The 25340-nt window shown below is 39.9% G+C and overlaps 1 protein-coding gene across 1 annotated transcript in view; it reads left to right on the top strand.

Annotated features, from left to right (window-relative positions):
- ANO2 (anoctamin 2) overlaps positions 1-25340 on the top strand; it is a 491778-nt gene that overhangs the window by 113836 nt on the left and 352602 nt on the right. The window contains exons 4-6 of the mRNA XM_027838585.1: positions 6209-6357; positions 17838-17892; positions 23148-23199. Of these exons, the coding sequence (XP_027694386.1) occupies positions 6209-6357; positions 17838-17892; positions 23148-23199 (256 nt within the window). The remainder of the gene's footprint in view (positions 1-6208; positions 6358-17837; positions 17893-23147; positions 23200-25340) is intronic.

The raw sequence follows: 25340 nt of genomic DNA, 5'->3' as shown, positions 1-25340 counted from the left end.
GGTATAAGATATAGGGGGCAGTTTTCCTTGATAATTTCTTGAAATATGATGTGTTGGTTCTATTTTTGATCATGGCTTTCAGATAGTTCAATAATTCTTAAATTATCTCTCCTGGATCTATTTTCCAGGTCAGTTGTTTTTCCAATGATATATTTCACATTTTCTTCTATTTTTTTCGTTCTTTTGACCTTGTTTTATTGTTTTTCAAAGTTTCATGGAGTCATTAGCTTCCACTTGCCCAATTCTAAGTTTTAAGGAATTATTTTCTTCAGTGAGCTTTTGTGCCTCTTTTTCCATTTGCCCAATTCTGCTTTTTAAGGTGTTCTTTCCTTCAGTATTTTGTGTGTGTGCCTCTTTTACCGAGCTGTTAATTTTCTTTTCATAATTTTCTTGCATCACTCTCATTCCTTTTCTCCATTTTTCTTCTACCACTCATCTCTTTCTTTAAGTCTTCCAGGACTTGTTGGGCTTGTATCCAATTAGCATTATTCTTTGAGCTTTGGTTGTAGCTGTTCTCACATTCTTCTTCTAAGTTTGTATTTTTGTCTTCCTTGCCACTATGATAGCTTTTTATGGTCAAGTTCCTTTTTGTTGTTGTTTGCTCACTTTTTCCGGCCTATTTCTTGACTTTGAAGCTTATGTTAAAGTTGGACTCTATTCACCTGGGGGTGGGGATGCACCGTCCCCAGCTTTAGACTTTTTATTGCTTTTGTTGCTTTTTTTTAGAGCTAGTTCTGGGGACCTGTAAGTTTTTGGTGCTTCCAATGTGGTGTGATCTGGGGAGAGGTGTGGTCACTGCTCTCCCGGTCTGTGCTCTGGTCTTCATGCAGGAAAGGCCCTTTTCCCTCTTCAGCTGCAAGGATAGTGCTCCTCTCTGCCTTGGAACTGTGACCAAGGTACCTGCTCCCTTGTCATTAACCACAAGCACTTCTCTCTGCCTTACAGTTGTGACCCAGAACTGACTATGGGTAATCGAGTTGTCAGTTATTGCCAGCTATACCCAGTGCCGGCAAAGGGTCCCCTGTAATCTCTGTCCCCTGTAACTAGTTGTCTGACCCTCTTACTCTCTCTGGGCTGAGAGCTCCTGAAGCTTCACTGCTCACTGTTGCAGCCACTTGCAAGGCCCCCTGCTGTTTGCCCTGGGCCAGTCCCCACCCTAGTGTCATAGACCTCTCCTGCCAACCTCTTAAGTTGTCTCAGGCTTGGCTCTGCTCCTCCAAAATTTGATTTGAGGAGGTATTTTAAAGTTGTTTAAGGGGGGAATACATCTTCAACAAGACCCATTCTTTTTTTTTTTTAAGGCAATTGAGGTTAAGTGACTTGCCCGGGCTAGTGTCAAGTGTTTGGTCTGAGGCCAGATTTGAACTCAGGTCCTCCTGACTTCAGGGCCAGGGCTCTATCCACTGCTCCACCTAGCTGCCTCAGCAGGACCTATTCTTGAAGAATCTATGCTGCATCTGTTTTTGAGCACACAAAAGCCACCCTTCATAATATATTCTTGAAGGTTATCAGGAGCAGAAGACAAAGTTCACTGATCAATAGATTTTAGACTCCATTCTCTTGCCATGTTTGAATACTGGTGCAACATTTGCCTTTCTTCAATACTTTGGCATCTTCCTCATTCTCTATGACTTTTCAGAAATTGTTGACAGCAGCTCAGTAATTATATCTGCCAGTTCTTTTGGTACCTTGGAGTACAGTTTTCCTGGCTGGGTGACTTAAGTCCTTTGAGGTCAGCTAGATGCTATCGGATTATCTTCTCACTTATCTTGAATTTCTACTATGAAACCGCCATTTTCATTCTGTGCTTCCTAGTTCAATGGTTCTTTTCTTTGGAAGAGAAAAGAAAAGCCAGAAGGCATTGAGTAATTCAGCTTTTTGAATTCCACCTGGTATCATCATCGTATCCACTAGGAGCAACATTTCTTTCCCTTCTTTGATCTTATTTTATTTCTATACTGTTGTATTTCACCGATACTCTATGTCATCCTCTCTTGGCTTTCACCTTGACTCTGATGGTGGCCAGAGGTATATGCATATCACTGGAGGAAAAAGCTGAGTCTGTGTTACACCCTTAAAGTTGAATTTATGATTCTTCATCTTGAAGCTACCTGGTTTAATCCAGGCAGGGATCCTGGACTCCCGTGTTGTCTTTCTCTACCCCATCATATTCTTTGGCCTCAGGATATCTCCTCTTCTCTGAGGCATTCTGCTTCCATTTTAAAGGTCTTTCATTGGCCTTGCTTCAGAGAATGATTATGATTCAGAACTGGTATTGAGATCTAAAAGTAAATAGAAACCACCTTTGGGAAACTAATGCTTTCTGATGGATGGGTGGGAGGGAAGAGAAGCTCATATGCTTACAGAACTGCAACCTCCTTATTAGTCCAACTTCCTCATTTTACAGAAGAGGCAACTGAGGCCCAGGGAAGTTAAGTGACTTGACCAAAGTCATCACAACTAGTAAGTGTCAAAGGTGGTATTTGAACCTAAGTCCTCTGACTCCAGAGTTGTCACTATAGATTCTATATTCTTTCCCTTTTTGTAATAATCATGGTGCTTAGTACTTACAGTGAACCTCTGGGCATAGTCTTGGGCACAGGGGCTTGGAGGAGAGGTATTTAAGTTCTCTCTAGTGTCCCATAGTGGCAGAAGCATTGGATTTTGAGTCAAAAGAGACTTGGATTCAAGTCCTGCTTTTTGTGCTTAAATAGTTATTTGACATTGGGCTAGTCCTGTAACTTCCTTAAACTTCAGTTTTTCATCTTTTAAATGTAAATAATGCTGGAATATATTATAACATAATATTTTATAATATATGAAATATTAGTAAGAAATATTAATATATAAAACTAATACAATAGATGAAATAGCAATATAATATGAAATATTACTAATTAACATATCAATATATGTAAATAATACTCAAATGTATCATAATATATGAAACATAATATGCATTGTAGTAATATATGACATTGATATACCATATAATATATAATATTAATATATGACATGCATCATAGTATATAATATTAACATATCATGTATAATATATAATATTAATATAATATTTATATAGTGATACATAGTATATACTATATGTACCATATGTAATATATAATTACATATGATTATATACATAGGAAATAAGGATGTTTTCATTCTCTGAGTATGAATTATTATTATTCCTGACTCTGTTGCCTCTCACTCCCTTACTCTCTTACTCAGGCTCCTCTCTCTCTCTCACAGTGCTATACTTTCTTCATCTGCACATTGTGTAGGGTTGTCACCCCTACTGCTGTCTACTTTTTTTTTTTTAAGCAAGGAGGAGGATTTTTGGGTCAGCAGCAGATCATTTGTCTCCAAGGCTCATTGTTGAACACTTGAATAACCCTTAAGACTGGAGAATGCATGCAGAAAGTATCATCTGAGGATCCGTGAGCATTTTCTAACCTCCACCCTGGAGATGAGGTTGAGGAAGGATGAGGGATGTGGGGTTTTTCTTCAGAATCTAGGACTGGGATTGGGATGATATTGAGCTCTTTATTGCTAGAGATTAAAGGAGGAAGAGAGGATTCCCGGTCATAGAAGGAAATATTTGCTCTCTGAAAGTCCCTGACACTGAACGCAATCAGGCATCAGAAGGCAGGGAGGTAGACATTCCACCAGGGCATTGTCAGGAGATGGCCCCCTCATTCTGTAATCAAAGAATCCAAGTAGAGCCCTACTAATGGACCCAGATTACAGAGACAGCCAGCAAAATAGGTATTAGGTTGCAGAGACAATACATGAGTATGTGTTGGGGGAGTTGGAGGAGTGCAGTTTTACAGTATCACACAGAGATCATCCTTGGAACAAGCACATTATATCAGAGGTATGTGCGTGTATTTTTCACTGAGGTCTGTCTCCGAAGTCTCAAAGGAAGAGAGTGGCTTTCACAGAGATCAGAAGGAATCAGTTCCAAAGAGACAGGAGAGGACTGAACAAGGAGACAAAGAACAGCTCAATCTGTCTGGAATTTGAGGGTGAAGGGGAGTTACAGGAGACAAGCCTCAGGAGATAGGTTGGAGCCAGACCATGGAGAGCCTTGAATGCCAGACCAGATTTGTTGGGAGATGACCTTGATTTGACAAAGAGCATACTGGCAGAGTGTGAGCTTTGGCAAGTCCTAGCAAGCTGGAAAGGTTTTGAATGTGGGCCCAGTAACAGGCTGAAGTCAAGCTAAATTTGGGGTTGATCACTGGAGAGGAAAAGCAGTTCTGAGGCTGAGCATCTCATAAAGAATCTTATAGGGTACAGAGGGGGGTTGGGTTTGGCATCTGTGGAAGGATTGTCCTTACTAGGAAAGTAATGGATAATTGGGTTATTGTATGAAAATGTATGAAAATAAATATTTTCTAGTCACTAGTATTGATAGGGAGCTATCACAGATAGGTGGTGGAGCAGATGGAGCTTATGAGGTCACCTCCAGTCCTTTCTGTCCTCCTGAACTCAAGAGATGGCACTGTAATAGCAACAGCAATAAATATTAATTTAATGCCTTAGACATGCAAGAAGTTACAACCTAATGTGGAGAAGGATGAATGACAAAAATGCAAGGGAATTTACATGCTCTGGATAATAGTAATATATATTCAAGGAATGGAAAGAAAAACTTAATCAAGAAGGTTAATATATGACTCCCAAAAGGATCACAAAAGCCCAGAGTCAAATGGGAATGATTTGATATAGTGAAAAGAACAATCGGCTTTGAGGGAGAAGACCTGTGTTCAAATCCTTCCTCAACAGCTCATTAGCCATCTGGTTATGGGCAAGAGGTATTGTATCTGTTCCCACTTCTGTAAAATGGGCCATAGTAAGTCATGGATTTCTTACTTTTCAGAGCTGTCAGAAAAATACTTTGTAAGCCTTAGAGCAGTATATAAACGGGAGCAAGGCAGGATGGAGTAGTGGAAAGAACACTGGATTTGGAATTGGAGGATGTGGGATTGAATCTTGGTTCTGTCACTAACCATTTGTATGATCTTCAGCAAGTCACTGTATGTCTCTGTACCTCATCTGTGTAGTGAGGGAATTGGATGAGGTGATTGCTGAAGTCCTTTTTGTTGGGAAATTCTATTATTTTATGATTATTGAATTTTTAAAAGCTTTTTGGGAGTGCATAGGTCACTGTTTTACTGTTCTCCTATATTAGCATAGATAAGAGAGCAAACTATTGCGTCTTTTAAAATTTTTTTCTCCAATTACATGTAAATACAATTTTTAACATCTGGGTTTTTTTTAAATTTTGAGTTCCAAATTCTCTCTCTCTCTCTCTCTCTCTCTCTCTCTCTCTCTCTCTCTCTCTCTCTCTCTCTCTCTCCCTCCCCTTTTCCCCCTTCCTAAGAAAGTAAACAACTTTAGATATATGTTATACGTGTGCAGCCATGCAAAACGTATTTCCATATTAGCCATGTTGTGAAAGAAACACAAATCAAAAAAGAAAGAAAGAAAAGAAACTAAAACAAAATAAAGAAAGTAAAAATAAGTATGCTAGACTCCATCAGTTCTTTCTCTGGAGGGAGATAGTATTTTTCATTGTAATTCCTTTGGAATTGTTTTGGATCATTGTATTGCTGAGAGGTCATTCACAGTTGATAATGGTACAATATTGCTGTTATTGCGTACAATGTTCTGGTTCTGCTCACTTTACTTTGCATCAGTTCATGTTAGTCTTTCTAGGTTTTTTCTGAAGTTTTTCTAGGTTCATAATTAAAGCATAATAGTATTCCATCACAATCATATACCATGACTTGTTTAGCCATTTCTCAATTTCCAATTCTTTGACACCATTAAAAGAGCTGCTATAGATCCTTTTCCTTTTATTTAGTCTCTTTGGGGTACAGATCTAGTAGTGGTATTGCACAGTTTTATTACCCTTTGGACATAGTTCCAAATTGCTCTCCAGAATGGTTGGATCAGTTCACATCTCCACTAACAGTACATTAGTGTCCCAATCCAAGGTCTCTTTGTAAAGGCACTTTACAGAAGGAAGAGTCAACACATGCCTCCTTTTAGAAAACATTTTCCTCCCATTCCCTCCCCCTAAAATGTATCAGCTAGAGTATCCTGGCTCTATGAGGTTGGGGGCAGAAAAAAGGATTCATTTCTCTCTCTCTCTCTTTTGTTTGCTGCCTTTTTACCTCTATGGCTTTGTCTTCTCCAGATGTACGAGATCAAATCAAAAGGCACCATTGCAAAGAAGTTCAATGATATTGTGCAGAAGATGACTTCCCCCTTACAGCCCCGAGTACCAGAACACAATGACAAGATGAAAAACCTCTCCTATCCCTTCTCCAGGGAGAAAATGTATCTGTGAGTACTTGGTTTGATGTCACATGGGAGACAGAATTGAAAAAACAAACAAACAAACGATGGCTGTCCCAGGGGAGGGTTACTTGACATTTATATAACATTTTATATTTCCTAAGGAACTTTGAATGTGTTGTAAAGCCTAAAACATTAGCAATGGAAAGAAATTAGACATCATCTACTCATGGATCCTCAGTAAAATTCAAGTTCCTTGTGAATTTTTTTTTTTTTAGGCAATTGAGGTTAAGTGACTTGCCCAGGGTCACACAGCTAGTAAGTGTCAAGTATTTGGTCTGAGGCCGGATTTGAACTCAGGTCCTCCCTACTCCAGAGCTGGTGCTCTATCCACTGTGCCACCTAGCTGCCCTTGTTTTGTTTTGGTTTTTTTATTCATTGTATTCATATCCCCAATACCTAGCACATAGTAGGCATTTTAAAAAATGCTTGTGGATGGTTGATCATAGATTTAGAGCTGAAATGTTCTTCAGAGGTCATCTAATCCAATTCTCTTGCTTTATAGTTGAGGAAGCGGAGACCAGAAACGCAAATTGACTCACCAGTGTCACATAGGGGTTAAGTGGCAGAGTAGGAATTTGAACTCAAGTCTCTAACTTCAAATTCAGGACTCTCTCCACCGTAGTAGCGTGTCTCATTATTTCATTTGGTCCTCTGAGACTGGTACAAGAGATACTATTAGCCTCATTTATAATTTATATTCTATATTATTTACATGTTATTTATATTTATATATCATTTATATAGTAAATATTTATTTACTCTTTTGTAGTGGGTTAGTGGTTGAGGGAGGTAGCTTTTAATTATTTTTGAGGAGACTAAGGAGAAAGTGGATGGAAAATCCATTTAATTACCTGCCTAAAGCAGGAAGCTGCATTGAGATTTTGGATTTTTAGTATTAGAGCCAAACTGGAGAAAAATATGTGTATGTGTGTGTGTGCTTTGGTATGTGCCTGTATGTGTATATGTACCTGTTATGTGTACATGTATGCATGTGTTGTGTGTGGAAGACATATTTGTTAGGGAAAGGAGAGTTGAGTCCCTTCAGTTCTGCTCTGTCTACCTCCCCATTCTTCTATTCCTAGCCTCTTATCTCTGAGCCCTTTTACATGTGGGAAGCCTCCAGAAAGATAGCAAAGAAAAGTCTTCAAACAGGAGTGAGTATTCTGAAGAGACTATATAAGGGAAACATTTGTTGGTGTTTGGAATTAGAATGGGAATAATATTTCAATGGAGTCTATGGAATAGCAGCCCAGGAAGAAAGGGCAGAGAACTCAGGATGGAGAGATGTTTGGAATCCAAAGGAGGAAGAAAAACAAGGACACAAAGGGTTGTTTTTAGGGGCCCCTGAACACTAAAGAGTTTTGGACAAGGTGATTTGGAGAGTACCTTCCAGATCTAAAATTCCATTTGGGAGGCTTAGAAGGTTATAAATGACATAATAATCCTGCCCTTTGCCAGTTAGTGTTAAACTCTGGACTCACATATACTGGATCTGATTTTAGGGGGTGGACCCCCAAACGTCACATTTGGCTTATGATTACCCCTCTTAAATTTCATCTCAATTATCTCCAAATATAACTCATGTACACTTCATGTCCAAGTTTCCACAAATGTGAGTAACATATCCCTAACTCTCATACATGCAGTCAATGTAACAAATACATATTGGGTAGAAGATATCTTTTATTTCCCCCCTTATAATATGGAGCCTATATACAAATACAGGAAACATATAATGACCTTCTTGTAGTTCATATGCAATAAATTCTCCTCCCTCTCTGATGGATCCAATTTTTCCACCAGGATCCTAGAGTCCCTTTAATTTAGTGCTACCTCATGGTTTAGACACCCCTCAGAAAGGGATTAAAATTTGGAATTGCCAGCTAGGTAACACCCTAGCAATACTGATGAATCTCTAGCTCTCCCACAAAGTCCTAACACAAGTCCTTTCCAAGACGTGTAGTGCTACTCTGTGGTTTGGACTCCCCACAATCTCCAATGGTGAATGTATTTTGCACCATCCAAAACTCAGTATAATAGTGGTAGGTGACCAGGTCAGTCATTTAGTCAGTCAGTAAGCATTTATTCATGTTTATTATGTACCGAGCACTGAGCTGAGCACTGGAGATACAAAGAAAGGCAAAAACACTGTCTCTTCCCTTCAAAAAGCTCACATTCTAATGGGGGAGATGATATTTCAATAACTAGTTTCATGCAGGATATAGATGCGGAGTGTGTTCGCTAGGGGGAGGAGAGTTGAGTTCCCTTAGTTCTTTGTCTACCTCCCCTTTCTTCTATTCTCAGCCTCAGAGGCAGGGAATTAGCAGCCAAGGGAACTGGGAAAGGGCACCTGCAGAAGGTGGGAATGGAGCTGAGTCTTTGAAAGGAGCCAGGGAAGCTAAGAAATGGAGGGAAAGGAGGATAGCGTTCCAGGCATGAGGGGCAACCAGGGAAAAGGCTGGAGTTGAGAAATGGAGTGTTGTGTTTGAGGAACAGCAAATAGGCCAGTGAACTGGCCTGTACAAAGAGCATAACACAGAGGAATAAACAGTCAAAAGACTAGAAAGGCAAAAAAGGGCCATTTTGGGAAAAGATTTAGATGCCAGAAGACTTTATATTTGATTTTGTAGCTAATAGGAAGCCACTGGGGTTAACTGAATTGAGGGGGGGGATGGATGACATGGTAAGACCTATGATTTCAGAAAATCACTTTGGCAGCTGAGTAGAAGATGAATTGGAATGGGAGAGAAACTTGAGGCTAGGGGAGCAACTAGAATCTACTGCAATCATCCAAGTGAGACGTGATTTGGCTATTTGAGAGGAGAGGAGAGGAGGGAACATAAACAAGAGAGGTCATAAAGGCACAAATGACAAGATTTAGCAATAGATCATATGCATAGGATGAGTGTGAGGGAAAAGTTAAAGATGACACTGGGGTTTTGAGCCTGGGCAAATCGGAGGAAGGGTGAGAGGGAAGTTGGGAAGATGAAGTGGTTTGGGGAGAAAGACAATAAATTCTTTTTTGGACATGCTGAGTTTGAGAAGCCTATCCACTTTGAGATGTCCAAAGGCAGTTGGTTATGGGGGAATAAAGCTTAGGAGAGACTCAAATTGGATATATAGATCTAGGAAGCATCTTCATAGACATGGTAATTGAACCCTTGGGAACTGATGAGTTCACAAAATGAAATAGTATAGAAGGAGAAAAGAAGAGGGCCCAGCACTTTGTTTTGGAGACACCCATGGTTAGAGGAATAGACATGGATGAAGATTCAGCTAAGGAGACTGAGAAGCACTCAGACAGGTGGGACAAAACCAAGAGAAAGAACTAAGAAAGAACCAGGAGAATCATGAAAACCTAGAGAGGAGAGAGATTTCAGGAGGGAGGTGGTGATTAGCAGTTTCAAGAAGGATAAGGATTGAGAAAAGACCACTAAATTTGACAATTAAGACTTCATTGGTAACTTTGGACAAGGCATGAGGTTAGAAGCCAGATTGTAGAGTGTCTGTCCCTTGCTCTCCCGTTGCATCTTTATATCTTTACGTGATTGCATCATTGCATCTTTTCTACTGCTGCTCTAGATTTGGGGTTCCATTCAGTGAAAGGTCTACCCTTATGTGTTTTGAAGGTCAAATTGCTGAACTCTTACATCAGGTTTTCTTGTAAGGCAATACTAGAGGCTGGCTCTGCTCAATAAATCTCCCTTCGATGGCCAGAAGGCTAAGATTATGGGAACATACTGCCTATCATATCAAGATCTCTGGGAAATCAAAACCTCTTTTCCTTTACAGAGGAGGTTTGGGTTCAAGAATGTTATTCATGGACTTTTTTTTAGGGCAGTTTTGGTCACGCACTTCTGCAAGAACTCTCGCTAATGCACTGCTGCTGTCTCTGGATGGGAAAGTAATCTCTTCTGTCCCTAGTCTCTAACCTGAGCTAATAAAACTATGGGCAAGCAGTTCTATGTGCTTTTGCCTTAGTTGACAATTGGCTCTTAGGTAGCAAGGGATTGGGGGTGAGTAGAGAAATCTCATATGCACAAATGCTAGAAGAAAGGCACCAAGAGGAAAGGCAAAAAAAAAATCTGTGATCTCTCTTTGAAAGACCAACTTAAGAGAGTGTATCAATCCTCCGATAAGATTCTATCTTCCTAAGAAGTCCCAACCAACCAAATCACCTTCTAGGTCATCACTGTCAATGAAACTTAAACAGGGTTTGATTTTTGTCCTCTTAACAATGACCTAATGGACATGTCCATGCCCCACAGGGAGAGGCATGGACAATCAAATACTCCAAACAAGGCTAACCTCTCCATAAACTCATCAAATTTGTCAGGGAACTTCCCATTCATCATTATCATTCTCCTCCCCTGCCTCCAGAATAATAGAGTAATAAGGACTAAAAGGGACTATAGAAGTTATCTATCTAATCAGTTGCCAGATCTTATAAATTCTATCTCCATGATATATCTTGTATCCATCTTCTCTCCACTCACACAGCCATCCCCCTGATTCAAGTTTTCATGACCTGGACTACTATGATAGCCTCTTGACTACTTTCCCTGCCTGCCTCCATTCTCTCCTCTTTCATATTTACCCTTCTCCTTTCCCTTACCCCCATGCCCAATACAGCTGCCAAAATGAAGCTGCATTAACTTCAAGTCTGACCATGTCATTCTCCTTGCTCAGGAGGCTCTTGTCTCAAGGATGAAATAAAAATACTTTTATTTGTCTTTTAAGATCCTTCACAATCTTTCTCCAGCCTACCTTTCCCTGCTTATGGTACATCTTTATCCACTTTGTGTGTCAGCCAAAATGGCATTCTTAGTGTTCATGACTTTCCATCCCACATCTGTGCCTTTGCATAGGCCATACCCCATGCCTGGAATGCTTTCCCTTCTTATTTTTGTCTCATGGAATCTCCTATTTCTTTCAAGGTTCATCAGAGATGTCAACTCCAATAGGATGCCTATCCCAATGCTCTCCTCCCTACTTGTTAGCACTTTTCCATCCCAGAAACTACTTTGTATTTAATTTTCTATATACACATTATTTTTCTTTTCCTTTTAAACATTAATTTGTTTTCAATTCAGGGAACAAAACAAGCACTTCCATTACATGGTACAATAAAAAAAAAAGATGATTGCACATGAAACAGCAACTCTGCCATGTACAACTTGCTATTCCCTCCAAATATACAACAAAGTTATCATATAAATTTCTTTTTTTACTTCTGTCTCTCCCCCTACCCTAGAGAAGGTTATCATTAGACACAAATATATATATATGTGTGTGTGTGTGTACATATATATATACATATATGTAGAATTATTCTATACATACTTCAATTTATCAGTTCTTACTCTGGATGCAGATAGTGTCTCTCTTCATATATCCTTTATTTTTAATTTGTGTATTTATAATAGTCAAAATGACTTAGTCACTCAAAGTCATTCTTAAAACAATATTGCTGTTACTGTATACAATGTTCTCTTGGTTCTCATTACTTCATCATTTTGTGCAAGTCTTTCCATGTCTTTCTAAGACCAATAAACTCATCATTTCTAATAGCACAGTAGTATTTCATCACAACCATACCCTACAACTTGTTCAACCATTCCCCAATTGATGAGAATCTCTACAATTTCCAGTTCCTTGACACTCAAAGAGAACTGCTATAAACGTCCCATTCACATTCAAAGTTATAATTACTAGTTATGAATTTCCTTCCATCTCATTTTTACTCACTATTTTCTTTCTCAGCCTCTCTTTTTACCTTTTCCCTGTTACCTTATCTTCTCCCCTACCCTCCTACTCCCCACTTCACCCACTTTTCCAAGAATCCTTTCCATTCCCTCCCTCAACCCCCATCTTATTTTTTCCTATATTCTAGTAGAATGTAGATTTCCTGTTGTTTTTGTATGTATAGGACTTAGCACATAGTAAATATGTGCAACACATAGTAAATAAATGTTTATTGAATGACTAAATTAATCTTGGTCCAGCTCCATTTCTTTCATATAAGATGCTTCTGTTTTACATCTTAAAACATCTCTAGGCTTCAGTTTCCTCATTTGTAAAATTAGAGGATTGGATGAGATGCTCTCTTAGGTCCCTTGAAGTTCTAAAGTTCTTTGCTTTTGTACTATCTTATTCCTTCTAGACACAATTTTTACCTCTAGGATGCCTTAGAAATGTGGCAAATTTTTGAACAAGATGAAGTTTGTGATCTGTCCTTCAGCCTCCCTCCTTCTTGCTCTATCCATTCTCAGTAACTGACCCTTTGTCTGGGCAGCCAGCCAATTCATGCTCTTTTCCACCATGCTTTATCTTACTCTCAACACCCTCTTTCACACAATCTTAAATCAATGATACCAGGTTAGCTGTCACCCTTCTGGGGTCTTAGATAAATAAATAGATATGTAGGGAATTTATTTAGTACTTACTAGATGCCAGTCACTGTGAGAAGCACTTGGAATACAAACATAAGCAAGACAGTCCCTCCCCTCAAGGAGTTTACATGTTAATGGAGGAAAGCAATACCTAAAGGGGAGCTGGGAAGCAGGGAGAAAGAGTATAGGGGCCCCATTGGCGTGGACCAATGGCTGAGGTCCTTCCAAAAATGGTGTCCTGGGTGGGAAGTAACCAACTAGGAGAGGCAGGCTCCAGGGTAGAGGTTTTTCAGGATGGCAAATATGACAGGTAAGGGAGAAAAAGGAGAATTTTAGAGTCTAGGTGTGAGCCTGTGCATTTAATGGAAACCAGAGCCTGAAGCTAATAGGATGATGCTCTTACTGAAAAATTTCAGTTATCAGCCAAGTGGTGGAGGTGGAATTAGTTTGAAGAAGGTTTATTTTGAGATGGCGGAGAGGGGAAGGCCCAAATCCTACCACTCTAGCCTATGTAAGGCAGATACTGTAGATCAGCTTTCACTTACCCACAGACAAGATTTGCTCCTCCCCAGCTGTTATTCAGAATGTTTGCCTGAGGCTCTGCTTTAACTTAGACAAAATATGCATCCGGTGGGGGTAGTCCTTGCTCATTAGTCTTTGAAGGGGAACTGAAATTTCCCAAGGCCTGCCAAAGTAGAGGTATCCTCATCTGCTCTTCTCTGAAAATTGAAATACTTGGACCTTCTAGGCCTCCTGTTTTTCCATTTAGAGTGTAGGCATCTATTAGATTTGGCAGTTGAGGTCATTAGTAACCTCAGTGGCTGCAGGCTTAATGAAGGGGTGTTGTTGGAAGCCAGGTTGCAAAAAGATTGAGAAAAGAGCAGGAGATATGAAAAAGGAAACAACCAGTGTCAGCGACCTCAGGAAATTGTGGACCAGGGAGGCTGAATCACCCAATGTCATGTAGGTAGTGTGAACCCTGAACCCTGTGAATCCCATAAACCCCAAATTGAAGGAGTCTGCTCTAAGAAAGAGACAAATGAAATTGGAGTACATGTGTCCATGGTTTAATTTCTCTCAAGGTAACTTGACATGCATTGCATGGGGGTTCAGTCCAAAACTGGGTCCCCCTGAGGGGGCCAGTTCAGAACTAGTTCAGTTTGGATTTTGGGGTACAGCCTTATATGCCCTTCAGAGAGTAAATGTTCTCAAGGGGTGCCAATCAACCATGATTGATCGACATACTAGGAGGTGGGTGGGTTCCTTAGATCACTTAGTCCACTGGGGCCGATATCACCTGCCATCAAAGGAAATACAACCCCTAGTCTTGGAAGTCTGTTTCCACTCAAACCTGAGTAGGATAAAATCAATTCAGGCCTGGGTTGGGGTTTGACCAAGATAAAAGATTCAATGCAATCTCATTATCAGAGATGTCCTTCTGAAGAACTTTGAACAGAAGGCTGGCTGGGTGGAGCTCTGAGACTCCAAAACACAGATTACCAAAAGAAATCATTTTTCAGAGTAGTAAGTGGCAGAGTAAGAACCACAATCCATTTCTCTTAGTTCAGGGCTTTTTAACTATATCACAGGGTCATGACTAAGTTAGAATCCAGTTCTCTTACCTTCTAGCCCATTTCTCTTTTCATTTTTCAAAGTCGACTGTTCCAAAAATATTTGTTGAATGATTGATTTGTGATGAGGCTTCTCATAGCTGCTATCCAAATAAGATCCCTTTTATGGCCCAGGTAATGGTCAGGGGCTCAGTCTAGAAGAGTTGATTACTCTGAGAAGGATAAATGTTTCATCTCCTACATGAGTGGGCTTTATGGGCATAGGAGAAGTTGTTATATCCTATGAACAATGTTCACATTCACCAGAAATGGTGTAGGATGCTGAATTAGATGATCATAAAATTTAGATCTGTAAGGGATGATAGATTTAATGCTTGACTGATTAGGGGTCATTTTGTTAGACTCTCTCATTTACAGTTGAGGAAGTTGAGACCCTGAGAGGTTAAGAAGTGACTTGTCCAAGATCACACAAGTGGTAAGTAGATATGTTTGGACTGAATCCTAGATCTGCTATCTAAAAATTCAGTACTGCTTCTACTACATTATCCTGCCTCTCATGACTAATAGAAACTTTACATATTTGTTCATTTAGTTAGTAAATATTATCTTAGTACTCTGTGCAAGATACTGTGCTAGGCAGCAGCTAGGTGGTGCAGTGGATAGAGCTCCAGCCTTGGAATGAGGAGGACCTGAGTTCAAATCCAACCTCAGACATATGACACTTACTAGTTGTGTGACCCTGGGCAAGTCACTTAACCCTGACTGCCTCACCAAAAAGGCAAAAGGCAAAAAGCAAAAAAAAAAAAAAATACCATGCTAGGTATTATGAAGGATATAAAGTCAGACAACAATGAATAATGTACAATCCTTCACTTCACTGTCATGTCAGGACAGTTGTTCTGAGCTAGGCTTGACCTGAGACAGTTATCTGGTAGTTTAGGTTTGATATTGGAATAAAATGAGACATTCATAAGTCATTCCACAATGAACAAAAGGAGATTTACTTAGCCGTAGCAGGAGGAGAATACTCGAGGAGGATGGACATTGAGAACCTCTTGAGCTGATACAGTTGAGGGAAGCTCCTATGCTATTCCATCAGCCAATCAGCTTTTGGCTTCTCCAGCTCCTTGCGACTGTGTTTTACTCAGGTGATGAGGAAGTGGCATCATCAGTTTGAGCCCTGAGTGCCCTAAACCAACCAAATCTTGAGGAATTTCTCAACATCTTTTAAGGAAAAACAAACTAGCCTGACCTGGGGAGAGGAGTTAAGATATTGCTTCTACTACATCAAACTAGTAATAGTCCTGGAATTATGCAGACAATTATAAATCTGAGGCTTTCCAGGAAGCTGGGGAAATGATGAGAATGAAGGCATACGTTTCACTTAAATTCAAGTGAATTATGGGAAGTAGCATGTCATTGTGCCTATACAGCTGACACTGCTCGGAAGCTCGGAAGAGCTGGTTTCAAGTCATGCCTCTGACATGTGTTGTTTATGTGACCTTGGGCAAGTCACTTAACCTCTAGGTGCTTTATACAACTCTAAGATGCAGAGAAGTTACTGAACTGTAATGGTAGGAGTTTGCTCAGTTAGGAATTTCCTATACTAATGAAATCATAGGTTCAGTCTGTTTTCTTTTCTATTTTTTTTTAAAGTACAGAGACTTTTAAAATTCTTTTTTCTAGTTCCAAATTCTCTCTTTCCTCCACCCTCCCCCTTCTATTCAGAAGTCAAGAAAAACAAAATTTATGACAAACATCATAGTCATGCAAATAACATTTCCATATTAGCCGTATTTTTAAAAAAAGATGAGAGAAAATGTTTCAGTCTGTACACTGAGTCCATTTTTTTAAATATGGCTATTGATATCTTTTATTTCTTCCTCTGAAAATGCCTTATTCTTTTCCTAAGTATGAATTATAGGATTCTCAAAGCCATGTACTATTATTGTACTGAACTGTGGAGTAGGGTGGAATCTTATGCTGGAGAAAAGACTCCCAATTTATTAACATCCTCACATATCAAATTGAAGGAAACCTGACACAGTGGGCTATCATAATGAGTGTTCATGAAGTTAGAAGAGAGGTACCCTGGACTTTTTACGGTCACATACCTTTGTTACTTAGGCACTGATACTTGCCTGCTTATGGTACCAGAGGTGGGAAACCTACTTGAGTAAGCTATCACTCTTCTCTATAAAATGACTGGCTCCTATCTGCATTGCTAAGCAGCCCTGGTGCATAGAATAGGTTCCCTAATACTGAACTTGCAGGAGTAATGAGGGCTCAAGGCTCTGCAACCCTTTATGAATTACTACTATGTGACTCTGGACAGGTGACTTCACTAACCTGTCTAGTTCAGTCTCTAAAATAAAGAGTTTAGATTAGGCGACCAGCCTTAAATCCTATGTTTCATAAGGAACATGAAGTTTTTCATTATATTTTTGCCCAGACTTAACTTCAAGGATACAGATCTTGGTTTGTACTTAAATGTACTCTTTTCTCCAAAGACTCTAGCCAAATTTCTGCCCTGCATTACTCCCACCGTCAACCTCCCCCATTCCTACTGAGGACCTGCTCATTTCAGTGTCCTAGGTTAATAGCTTTGACATTTTTCTAAATTCCTCACTCTCTTTAATGCCAATCAATTTTCTCCTCCTAATTGGTCTCCCTATCTAGTCTCTCTCCATTTCCGTCCTTCTTACACACTAATGCCGATATAATTTTCCTTAAGCATAAATCTGATCATGTGACTCCCTTTCTCAATCAATTCCAGTGGCTTCCTGTGGTCTCCAGAATGAAATACAAATTCCTCTGTTAGCTTTTAAAGTCTTACCCAACCAGGCTCTAGTCTATTTTTTCTAGTCTCATTGTACATGACTCCCATTCTTGCATTCTGCAGTATAGTCAAACTAACCTTTGTTAGAAGACACCTGACATTCTATCTCCCATCTTTATGCACTTGTTAGGGACACAAGGCTGTGCACCATGCCTAGAACAAACTCCTTTCTTATCTCTGCCTCGTAGAGAGTGCCTCTCAAGATGTTGCTCAGGCATCACTTTTAACATGAAATTTTTCCTGATCCCCTAAATGCTAGTGTCCAAACTGCCTTGTGTTTAATTACTTTGTATATGTTAATATTCATTTACATTTATACTAATTATATTTTACATGTACTTTTATTTTGATCATTAGAATGTAAGCTAATTAAGAAAGGATTATTTTATTCTTTGTTCTTGTATTTGTATCTCCAGGTCCTAGTACAGTTGCCTGATGTATAGTAGGTGCTTAATGCCTACTTAATACATACTTGTTGATTGATTGATATTATTGTGGAAGAAATTATTGATGGGTTTTAGGTAGGCCTGCATAGCCTTTGAAGGTCCTTCCAGCCCTGTGTTTGTATGATTCTGGCTGGCCATTGCCCAGCTATAGAGTACATGTTGTGACAGTATGTGGCCCATGGAAGAAGTTCATAATTACTTTTCTTGGTGTCTACAGGTACAACATACAGGACAAGGACACCTTTTTTGACAATGCCACCAGAAGCCGCATCGTAAGTAAGCAGGTGTGGCTGTCAAGTGGATGGGGTTGGGGGTAAGGCAGAGAAGGGCATCTGGCTTGGTTCTACCTGGTGGCTTTGACACTTTTTGCTTAGAGGTTGCCAAGCAATGTCGAGGCAAATCCCAATGGCAAAAGAGATGGCAAACAAACCGCCTTATGCTGGATAGTTTGGGAGGCAAACCCTCCCTTTGCATACTCTTTCCTAAGGTCATTCTGATAATACCAGAATGCTAAAATATTAGTTGGTCAGCAACTTTGAGGTAAGTCTAGATCCACCCTCTTTTTTTGCACATCTGGAACCTGTGGCTCAGAGGCTTGAAGTAACATGGCCAAGGTCATGTTATAAATTAGCAGTAACTGCTAGGACAAGAACCCAGGTCTTCTATCTCTCAATATAGTACTATTCATAAAAAACCTTTATCAATAGCTTTTGCCTTTACATCACCTACATTTCCTAATGTTTCCCTCCCTAGCATCTCCCAGAGGTTATCATTTATAAGAAAGCATTAAAAAAAGGTTCATCACAACTAACTAACACATTGGAAAAAGTCTGGCATACGTATTTGGTCCTCCACCTCTGCCAGGAAAGTGGGGAGATGCCTGCCATATATCTTCTTTGGGGCCAATCTTGTGGCACGCCATTTCAATTGCTTTGCTATTCTTTCCATCTATGTTGTTGTAGTCACTGTCTACATTTTCCCTAGTTCTGCTTAGATCACATTGTGTCAGTTTGCCTGGCTTCTCATACTTCCTGTATTCATCATATTTATAATTTCTTATAGCACAGAAATATTCCATTCCATTTCTGTACTATGATTTGTTTAGCTATTCTCCAATCAATGACCAATGGAGTACTCTTGCCACTTCCCCTTATCCTCCGCCTCCCTTTTGTCTCCTCTCCAAGTAGTTCTTGGCCATTTGTATCATGAAAAGCCCCAGAAATAAATATTTATCAAACAGCAAGAGCCAGCTTACTCTGTAGAAAGCCTAATTGTGTGGATCTTGCTTTGGTTGAAGCCCATCAAAGCTATTGTAGTATGACAAGCAGCCACTTTCTTTTCAGATTCCATGGTTCCTTAACAAGTTTGAGTCTGTTAATGGAATCTTCATTTACCCTGTGCTGTTGGTTACTAAACATTTGTTAACATGGTTCCCTTAAGGGACGCAACTTTAATTAAGTTAATAGGAGGATAGTTTTTTATTTGCTGACTCCTTTGTTTTCATTTGTTTGAAGAATTAATTTTTCCAAGGGGGAAAAAAGGAGAAAGGAATACTAGGGTAGTATGAAATTGCCCAATGCCACTTAGTGAAAGTTAGAAATGTATTTCTCTGAAAAGCTTAGAAAAGAGCTAGTGTTATAATGACTGAGGTTTGGGCATCTGAAAGACATTTCTGGTAGTTAAGGTAGAAACACAGGAACAGTTGACTGAGGTTGACTGAGGACAGCAATAGAATTATCCCTTTTTGGAGATCCTAAGATTTAGATAGGTAGGGAAAGCAGTTGTCAAGCACTTACTATGTGCTGGGCATTGTACTAAATGCTGGGGATAAAAATACAAACAAGATGGTTCCTGCCTTCAAGGAGCTTACAATTTGATGGAGAAAGTTAGCACACAAATAGGAGATGGAAATCAGAGAGTGGAGGAGAGATACTCCCCCTTGGCATGGCATGAAGATGGTGAGCAAATGCTGTTGATTCCAGCAAGATAAGGCCAAAGTTAGCCTATCGAAATTTCAGGTGGTTCCAGGGGCAGAGTCTAGTTTTCCACTGGGGAGGAGATAGAGAAGATGGTCCCAGTGGAGACAGCAAGGTAAGAAAGCAAGCTAGAAGATCCTTAAAAGTCATCTATCTGTTCCAATGTCCTCATTTTACAGATGAGGAAACTGAGGCCTGGAGAAGTAATATGACTTATTCAAGGTCATAAAGGTCATTTAAAGTCATAAGAAAGAACTAGATTTTTTCTTTTTTAAATTAATTTATTTTTAGTTTTCAACATTCACTTCCATAAGCTTTTGAGTTTTAAATTTTTCTCCCCCTCCCTCCCCGCCTCTGTCCCCAAGACAGCATGCAATCTGATATAGGCTCTACATAAACATTGCTGCTAAACATATTTTCACATTAGTCATGTTGTAAGGAAGAGTTAGAACCAATAGGAGGAACCACAAGAAAGAAGAAATAAAACAAAACAGAAGAAAAAGAAAAAAACAAATAGTGTGCTTCGATCCGCATTCAGACTCCAAAGTTCTTTTTCTGGATGTGGACAGCATTTTCCATCATGAGACTTTTGGAGATGTCTTAGATCCTTGCATTGCTGAGAAGAGCTAAGTCTGTCAAAGAACTAGATTTTTACCTGCGTTTAACAGGACAAATTTCAGGTATGCCTGGAGGCAAGACAATGAAAAGTATGACTCCCTTGGTGCTTTTCCATTCAAGAGTCTTATAATGGCTTATAATGGCTTGAGATGTGTTATCCTGAGAATATACTTAGAACTCATCTTGGGTATGCAGTAAGGCGATGAAGTGGATAGAATGCTGGGTCTGGAGTCAGAAAGACTCTTTTTCCTGAGTTCAAATTTAGCCTCAGATGCTTACTAGCTGTGTGATCTTGGGTAAGTCCCTTGATCCTGTTTGCCTCAATTTCCCCATCTGTAAAAGGAGCTGGAAAGGAAATGACAAACCATTCTGGTATCTCTGCCAAGAAAACCCCAAATGGGGTCATGAGGAGTCAGACACGGCTGAAAATGACTAAACAATGACAAGGGTACACTGGTTTCGTCAGAAAGAAACTAACCTGTTTTATAAGTATTTCTTTTTTGTTCGGATGACAAGAAGCATATACATTTCCACTCCCTTGGTCTGGTGTTATTGCAAGGAACTTAAATCTCTCCACAGTTTGAGTTCCATGCATGTCTCTTGGGGTGAGGGAGTGGTGGTAGTTATAGGGTGTTAGGAGGATTAACTGATAATTGCAAAATGCTTGTAAAATAATAAAATGCCACATAAATACTGTTCCTAATTATTATCACTGTTTAATTACTGCCTTTTATTACAAACAGAATTAAAGGCTGCTGGATCCAGTTCTACTGGAAGTTATTTGTGCACCACTCCTGCTAACTCTGGGGCTAGATTATAATGTGTAAGCAATGTTGGAGCAACAGGGTTCTGCTCATTCGTCAGCTCTGTTCCCACAGCCCCACCTTGCCCTACTATGGCGCATAGGCTCTCAGGCACAGTGTTGGGATCTGCCCCTGCCCCAGATGTCTGCCTTTTGGCCCAAATAGCAAGATGGATATACTTGTCTTCCTTGTACCCTTTGTTTTGTGGGGGTCAGGGTGAGCCTGATATTTATCCTGCAGCAATTTTCAGTGCAATTTAGAATGGCCTGTAAAAGAGGCATAAACATCCATCTTCAGATCCCACCAATCAGTCAACTATGTTTGCATTGTTGCCTCCCCAATAAAATCTTTGGGAGGGGAAAGGAAATAAGCATTTATATAGCACCTACTATGTGTCAGTCAATGTTAACTCACCTGATCATCACAAAAAACCCTGGTAGGTAGGTGATATTATTATCTCCATTTTACAGATGAGGAAACTGAGGCAGGTGGAGGTTAAGTGACTTGCTCAGGGGCACACAGTTAGTGAGTGTCTGAGGCTAGATTTGAACTCAGGTCTTCCTGACTCCAGGCTCAACACTCTGTGCACTACAGTGCCATCTACCTGCCTTTCTCATTCATCCCTTTCCTTTAACTCTTCTTTAGCTTGAAATAACAGATTTATATGGAATAACCAGTGTACTCTTATTGTTGTTGTTCATTTGTTTCAATCATGTCTGACTCTCGGTGACCCCATTTAGGGTTTTCTTGGCAAAGATACTGGACTGGTTTGCCATTTCCTTCTCTAGCTCAGGGAATAAGGATTAAGTGACTTGCCCAGGGTCACACAGCTAGTGTCTGAGGCCAAATTTGAACTCAGGAAAATGACTCTTCCTGACTCCAGGCCCAGCATTCTATCTATTGCATCACCTAGCTGCACCCCTTAGGAGAGTTCTAAGTAGAAAACACTAAAATCCCTCTTCTCTCCTATGCATGACACAGATTTTCATGAAAATCTTAAAAAGGTAGAACTTTAGGTCTGCCCAACTTCTCTCAGGAGGCAGGGTAATTCAGCTGAGAGTGTTTTAGATTTAGAGTCTGATTACTGGACCTCAAATCCCAGCTCTGTCACTGTGTGACCTGTGGTCATTTCTTTAACTATTTTTGAACATTAGTTTCCATATCTGTAAAACAAGGTGGTTGGACCAGATGGCCTTCTAGGTGTTCCCTTCCAATTCTAAAACTATGATCCTATTATCTCATAGTCGCTACTAAATTATAAGCTCCCTGAAATTAGAGCCCAGATCCAAAGCTAAATTTATATCTCCTTCTGGCCTTAGAATATGGCATATATGTAGTTAATATTTTGAATTTTTTTTTGCCCCTGACACATGGATTTTGAAGGTATCCTACTTATTAGGTTCCTACTATGTTCTCGACCCTCTCTCAGGTGCTTTGAGGGATACACAAGAAACATGAGACATGCTCCCTGCTCTTAATGCGTTTTCTGTCTAACTGGGAAGCAAGATTAACACATGAAAACCATCAGAGAGTAACAAGTCACAATACACATGAGTGCTGAGTTGTGCCAGTATCCATAGGCATGAGTGGTGGAAAGGGAAGCTCTCTGCTGAAATTTCTTTCCTCTCATTAAGTTCCAACATCCTACTCAAAGACCTCTATCTTGCTTCTCAGAGATGCGCCATTGTTCCAACTCCTTTTGGATTTTTATAGGAGTTCACTGTATTTTCCCGCTTTGGGGAATTGGAAGAAGTTTTTAAGAGGTTACCATTATAATCCTAGAGAGTGGTGTATGCATAATGAATAGTAGTATATGGGTGACAGTGTGTTGTATTTTACATATTTGTTTCCTGGTGGGGTGAAGGGGAGGGAATGTGTGAGGGAGTTAAATTCTTTGTTCTCTTGACGGACTCAAGTTTGATTGGGTTTGGCGTTCAGTACACGAGTCCAACATATACTTGGCTTTTCCCCTAGCTCACTCAAAATGCAAACATATTCTTCTCCTCTCTTCTCCTCCTCCTCTCTTCACCAGGCCCCTTTCCCCCAATCCTGAGAGTGTGCTGTTCAGATCTGTATGTTGCCCAGGGACGCAATAAGTGCTCTCATGGCTTTCCCGTCTTCCTTCTCTAGGTGCATGAAATCTTGAAACGTACATCCTGTTCTCGAGCCAACAACATGATGGGTGAGTACTACTTGCTTACCGTCACTTGGACGAGAGTGCTGATGGAGTGGCCAAAGTGACCAAATACTGTTCTTTCAACAACTCAGTTGGTGGGGGAAAAAAAACGCCAACAAAAACAAACAACCCCTCCTGTGCCCCCCTCAACTCACATACAAACACAGATGGGTGCTTCAGCACAGGCTGAGAAAGTACAGACTTCTCCTAAAAAGACCAGCTGTCATACCATCCCTGCAGGGGTCCCTGCTCCCCTGGCCCTTGTCCCTTCCTCCAATCCTCATCCTAGTACAATCACTTTTTCTTCTCTCTTTATTTACCTCCACCCCATCACCTACCTCCACCTCTTGCTCACTCTTGCTGTCGGTAACTGAAGTCTATTAAATAGCCATCTGTTTTCCAACAGTGCCATGTAGGTGATAAGAAACGTTTTAGGCAGATACAGTTCTGGGCCTCTGGTTGCTTGCAGTCGGGTATTACAGCAACCTTCCTGCTGACAGATAGAACAGGCACACTATCAGAATAAGAATGTGCATAGGTGAATTAAACAATCTCAAGAGCTTGGAGAAGGAAACGGCGAACCATTCCAGTATCCTTGCCAAGAAAACCCTAAATGGGGTCATGAAGAGTTGGACATGACTGAAACAACTGAATGACAATGACGACAATATCAAGAGATGGTAGAGACCTTAGGGGTCTTCTATTTCAAATGGGGTACTGTGGAAAGAGATTTGGATTTTGAGCCAGAGGACCTGAGTTTGAATTCCAGATCTTCCACTTCCTCTGTACGAATCTGGGCAAAACACTTCATCTCTCCGGCTGTCAGTTTTCTCATCTGTAAAATGAGTAGTTTGGGCTAGATGAAGGCTGGGGAACCTTGAATTCTATATAAGGAGATTTGTTCTGTGAAGTTTGGATTCAGTCAAAGGGCCACACTTGAGGACCTCGAGGGCCACATGTGCCCTCAAGGCCACAGGTTCCCTCACCCCTGTACTAGATTCTATCCAATCCAACCAGCATTTATTGAGTACCTACAATATGGAAGACACTGTGCTCTGTGCTGAGGAATACACCTACTAGGAGTATTGGGAAAGGCTTTCTGTAGAAGGTGGTATGTAATTTGAGCCTTGAAGGATGCTAGATGATTTTTAATGTTCCTTCAACCTTAATGATCCTATTGAGTTCTCATTTCATTTAAGAATTTTATTCTATTCAACAAATATTTTTGAAATGCTTAAGCTTTGGGATTTGAAGGTAAAAAAAGATCACTTCTCTTTCCACTGAGCTTTGCTACCTCTTTCTTGCCTACAGATGAAACAAACAAACTAAGAATATCTTCAAATTTAACTGCTTCATTCCCTGGATTTATACTTGGATAAAGTGTTTCCCCATAAATTTTCCTGATATACATATAGAAGTAGGAAGCTCACTAGCTTATAATAAAGCCCATTCTGTTTTTGGAAATGTAGAACATTTTTGCTTGCATTAAGTCAAACTTTATCTCCCTCCAACATCTACCCATAGGTCCTTGTCTAGCCTTCTAGAATAATATAGAACTAGTTCTATTTTATATGACAAACTTTCAAATTTTGCAGGCAACTATTATATTATCCCTTACTGTTTTCTTTTCCACACTTAGAAGGTGTTACTATGATGTAAACAAGACTGGCCATAATGGAATGAGTCTTTGCATTTGAGTTGAAGTAGCTGGTGGATAGGAATTTAATGATGCTGGATTGATTTTTGTGTGGCACTCAGACTGAGAATGTGCACACAAGGGCATTTTAAGACAGTGGAATTTGATCCATTGATTTTTTTTTAGGAGAGTCTTAGGAATAGAATAAAAATGGCAGATAAGGAAAATCTATAACCTGGCAACATTATTTGGTTGTTGCTGAAGCTCCTATGGCCCCTGTTGGACTAGGCAGTTAGGTCAGGGACTCTTTCCTCCGAGATATTTCTCCTCAAATTTGTTTCATTAATTCATTCATTTATTCATGAAATAAATATTGTTTGAGTACCTAATTTTTAAAAGTCACTGTGCCAAGTGATAGGGATATAATGATAGATAAAACTTAGAGCCTACTGTCATGCAGTTTAAAAGCCAATAATGGTATACACAAGTACATATAATGGAAAAAAGAATT

The sequence above is a fragment of the Vombatus ursinus genome, unplaced genomic scaffold, assembly GCF_900497805.2.
Source record: "Vombatus ursinus unplaced genomic scaffold, bare-nosed wombat genome assembly UNPS02014830.1, whole genome shotgun sequence".
Taxonomy (NCBI): Eukaryota; Metazoa; Chordata; class Mammalia; order Diprotodontia; family Vombatidae; genus Vombatus; species Vombatus ursinus.
This window is presented reverse-complemented; position numbering and strand designations above follow the sequence as displayed.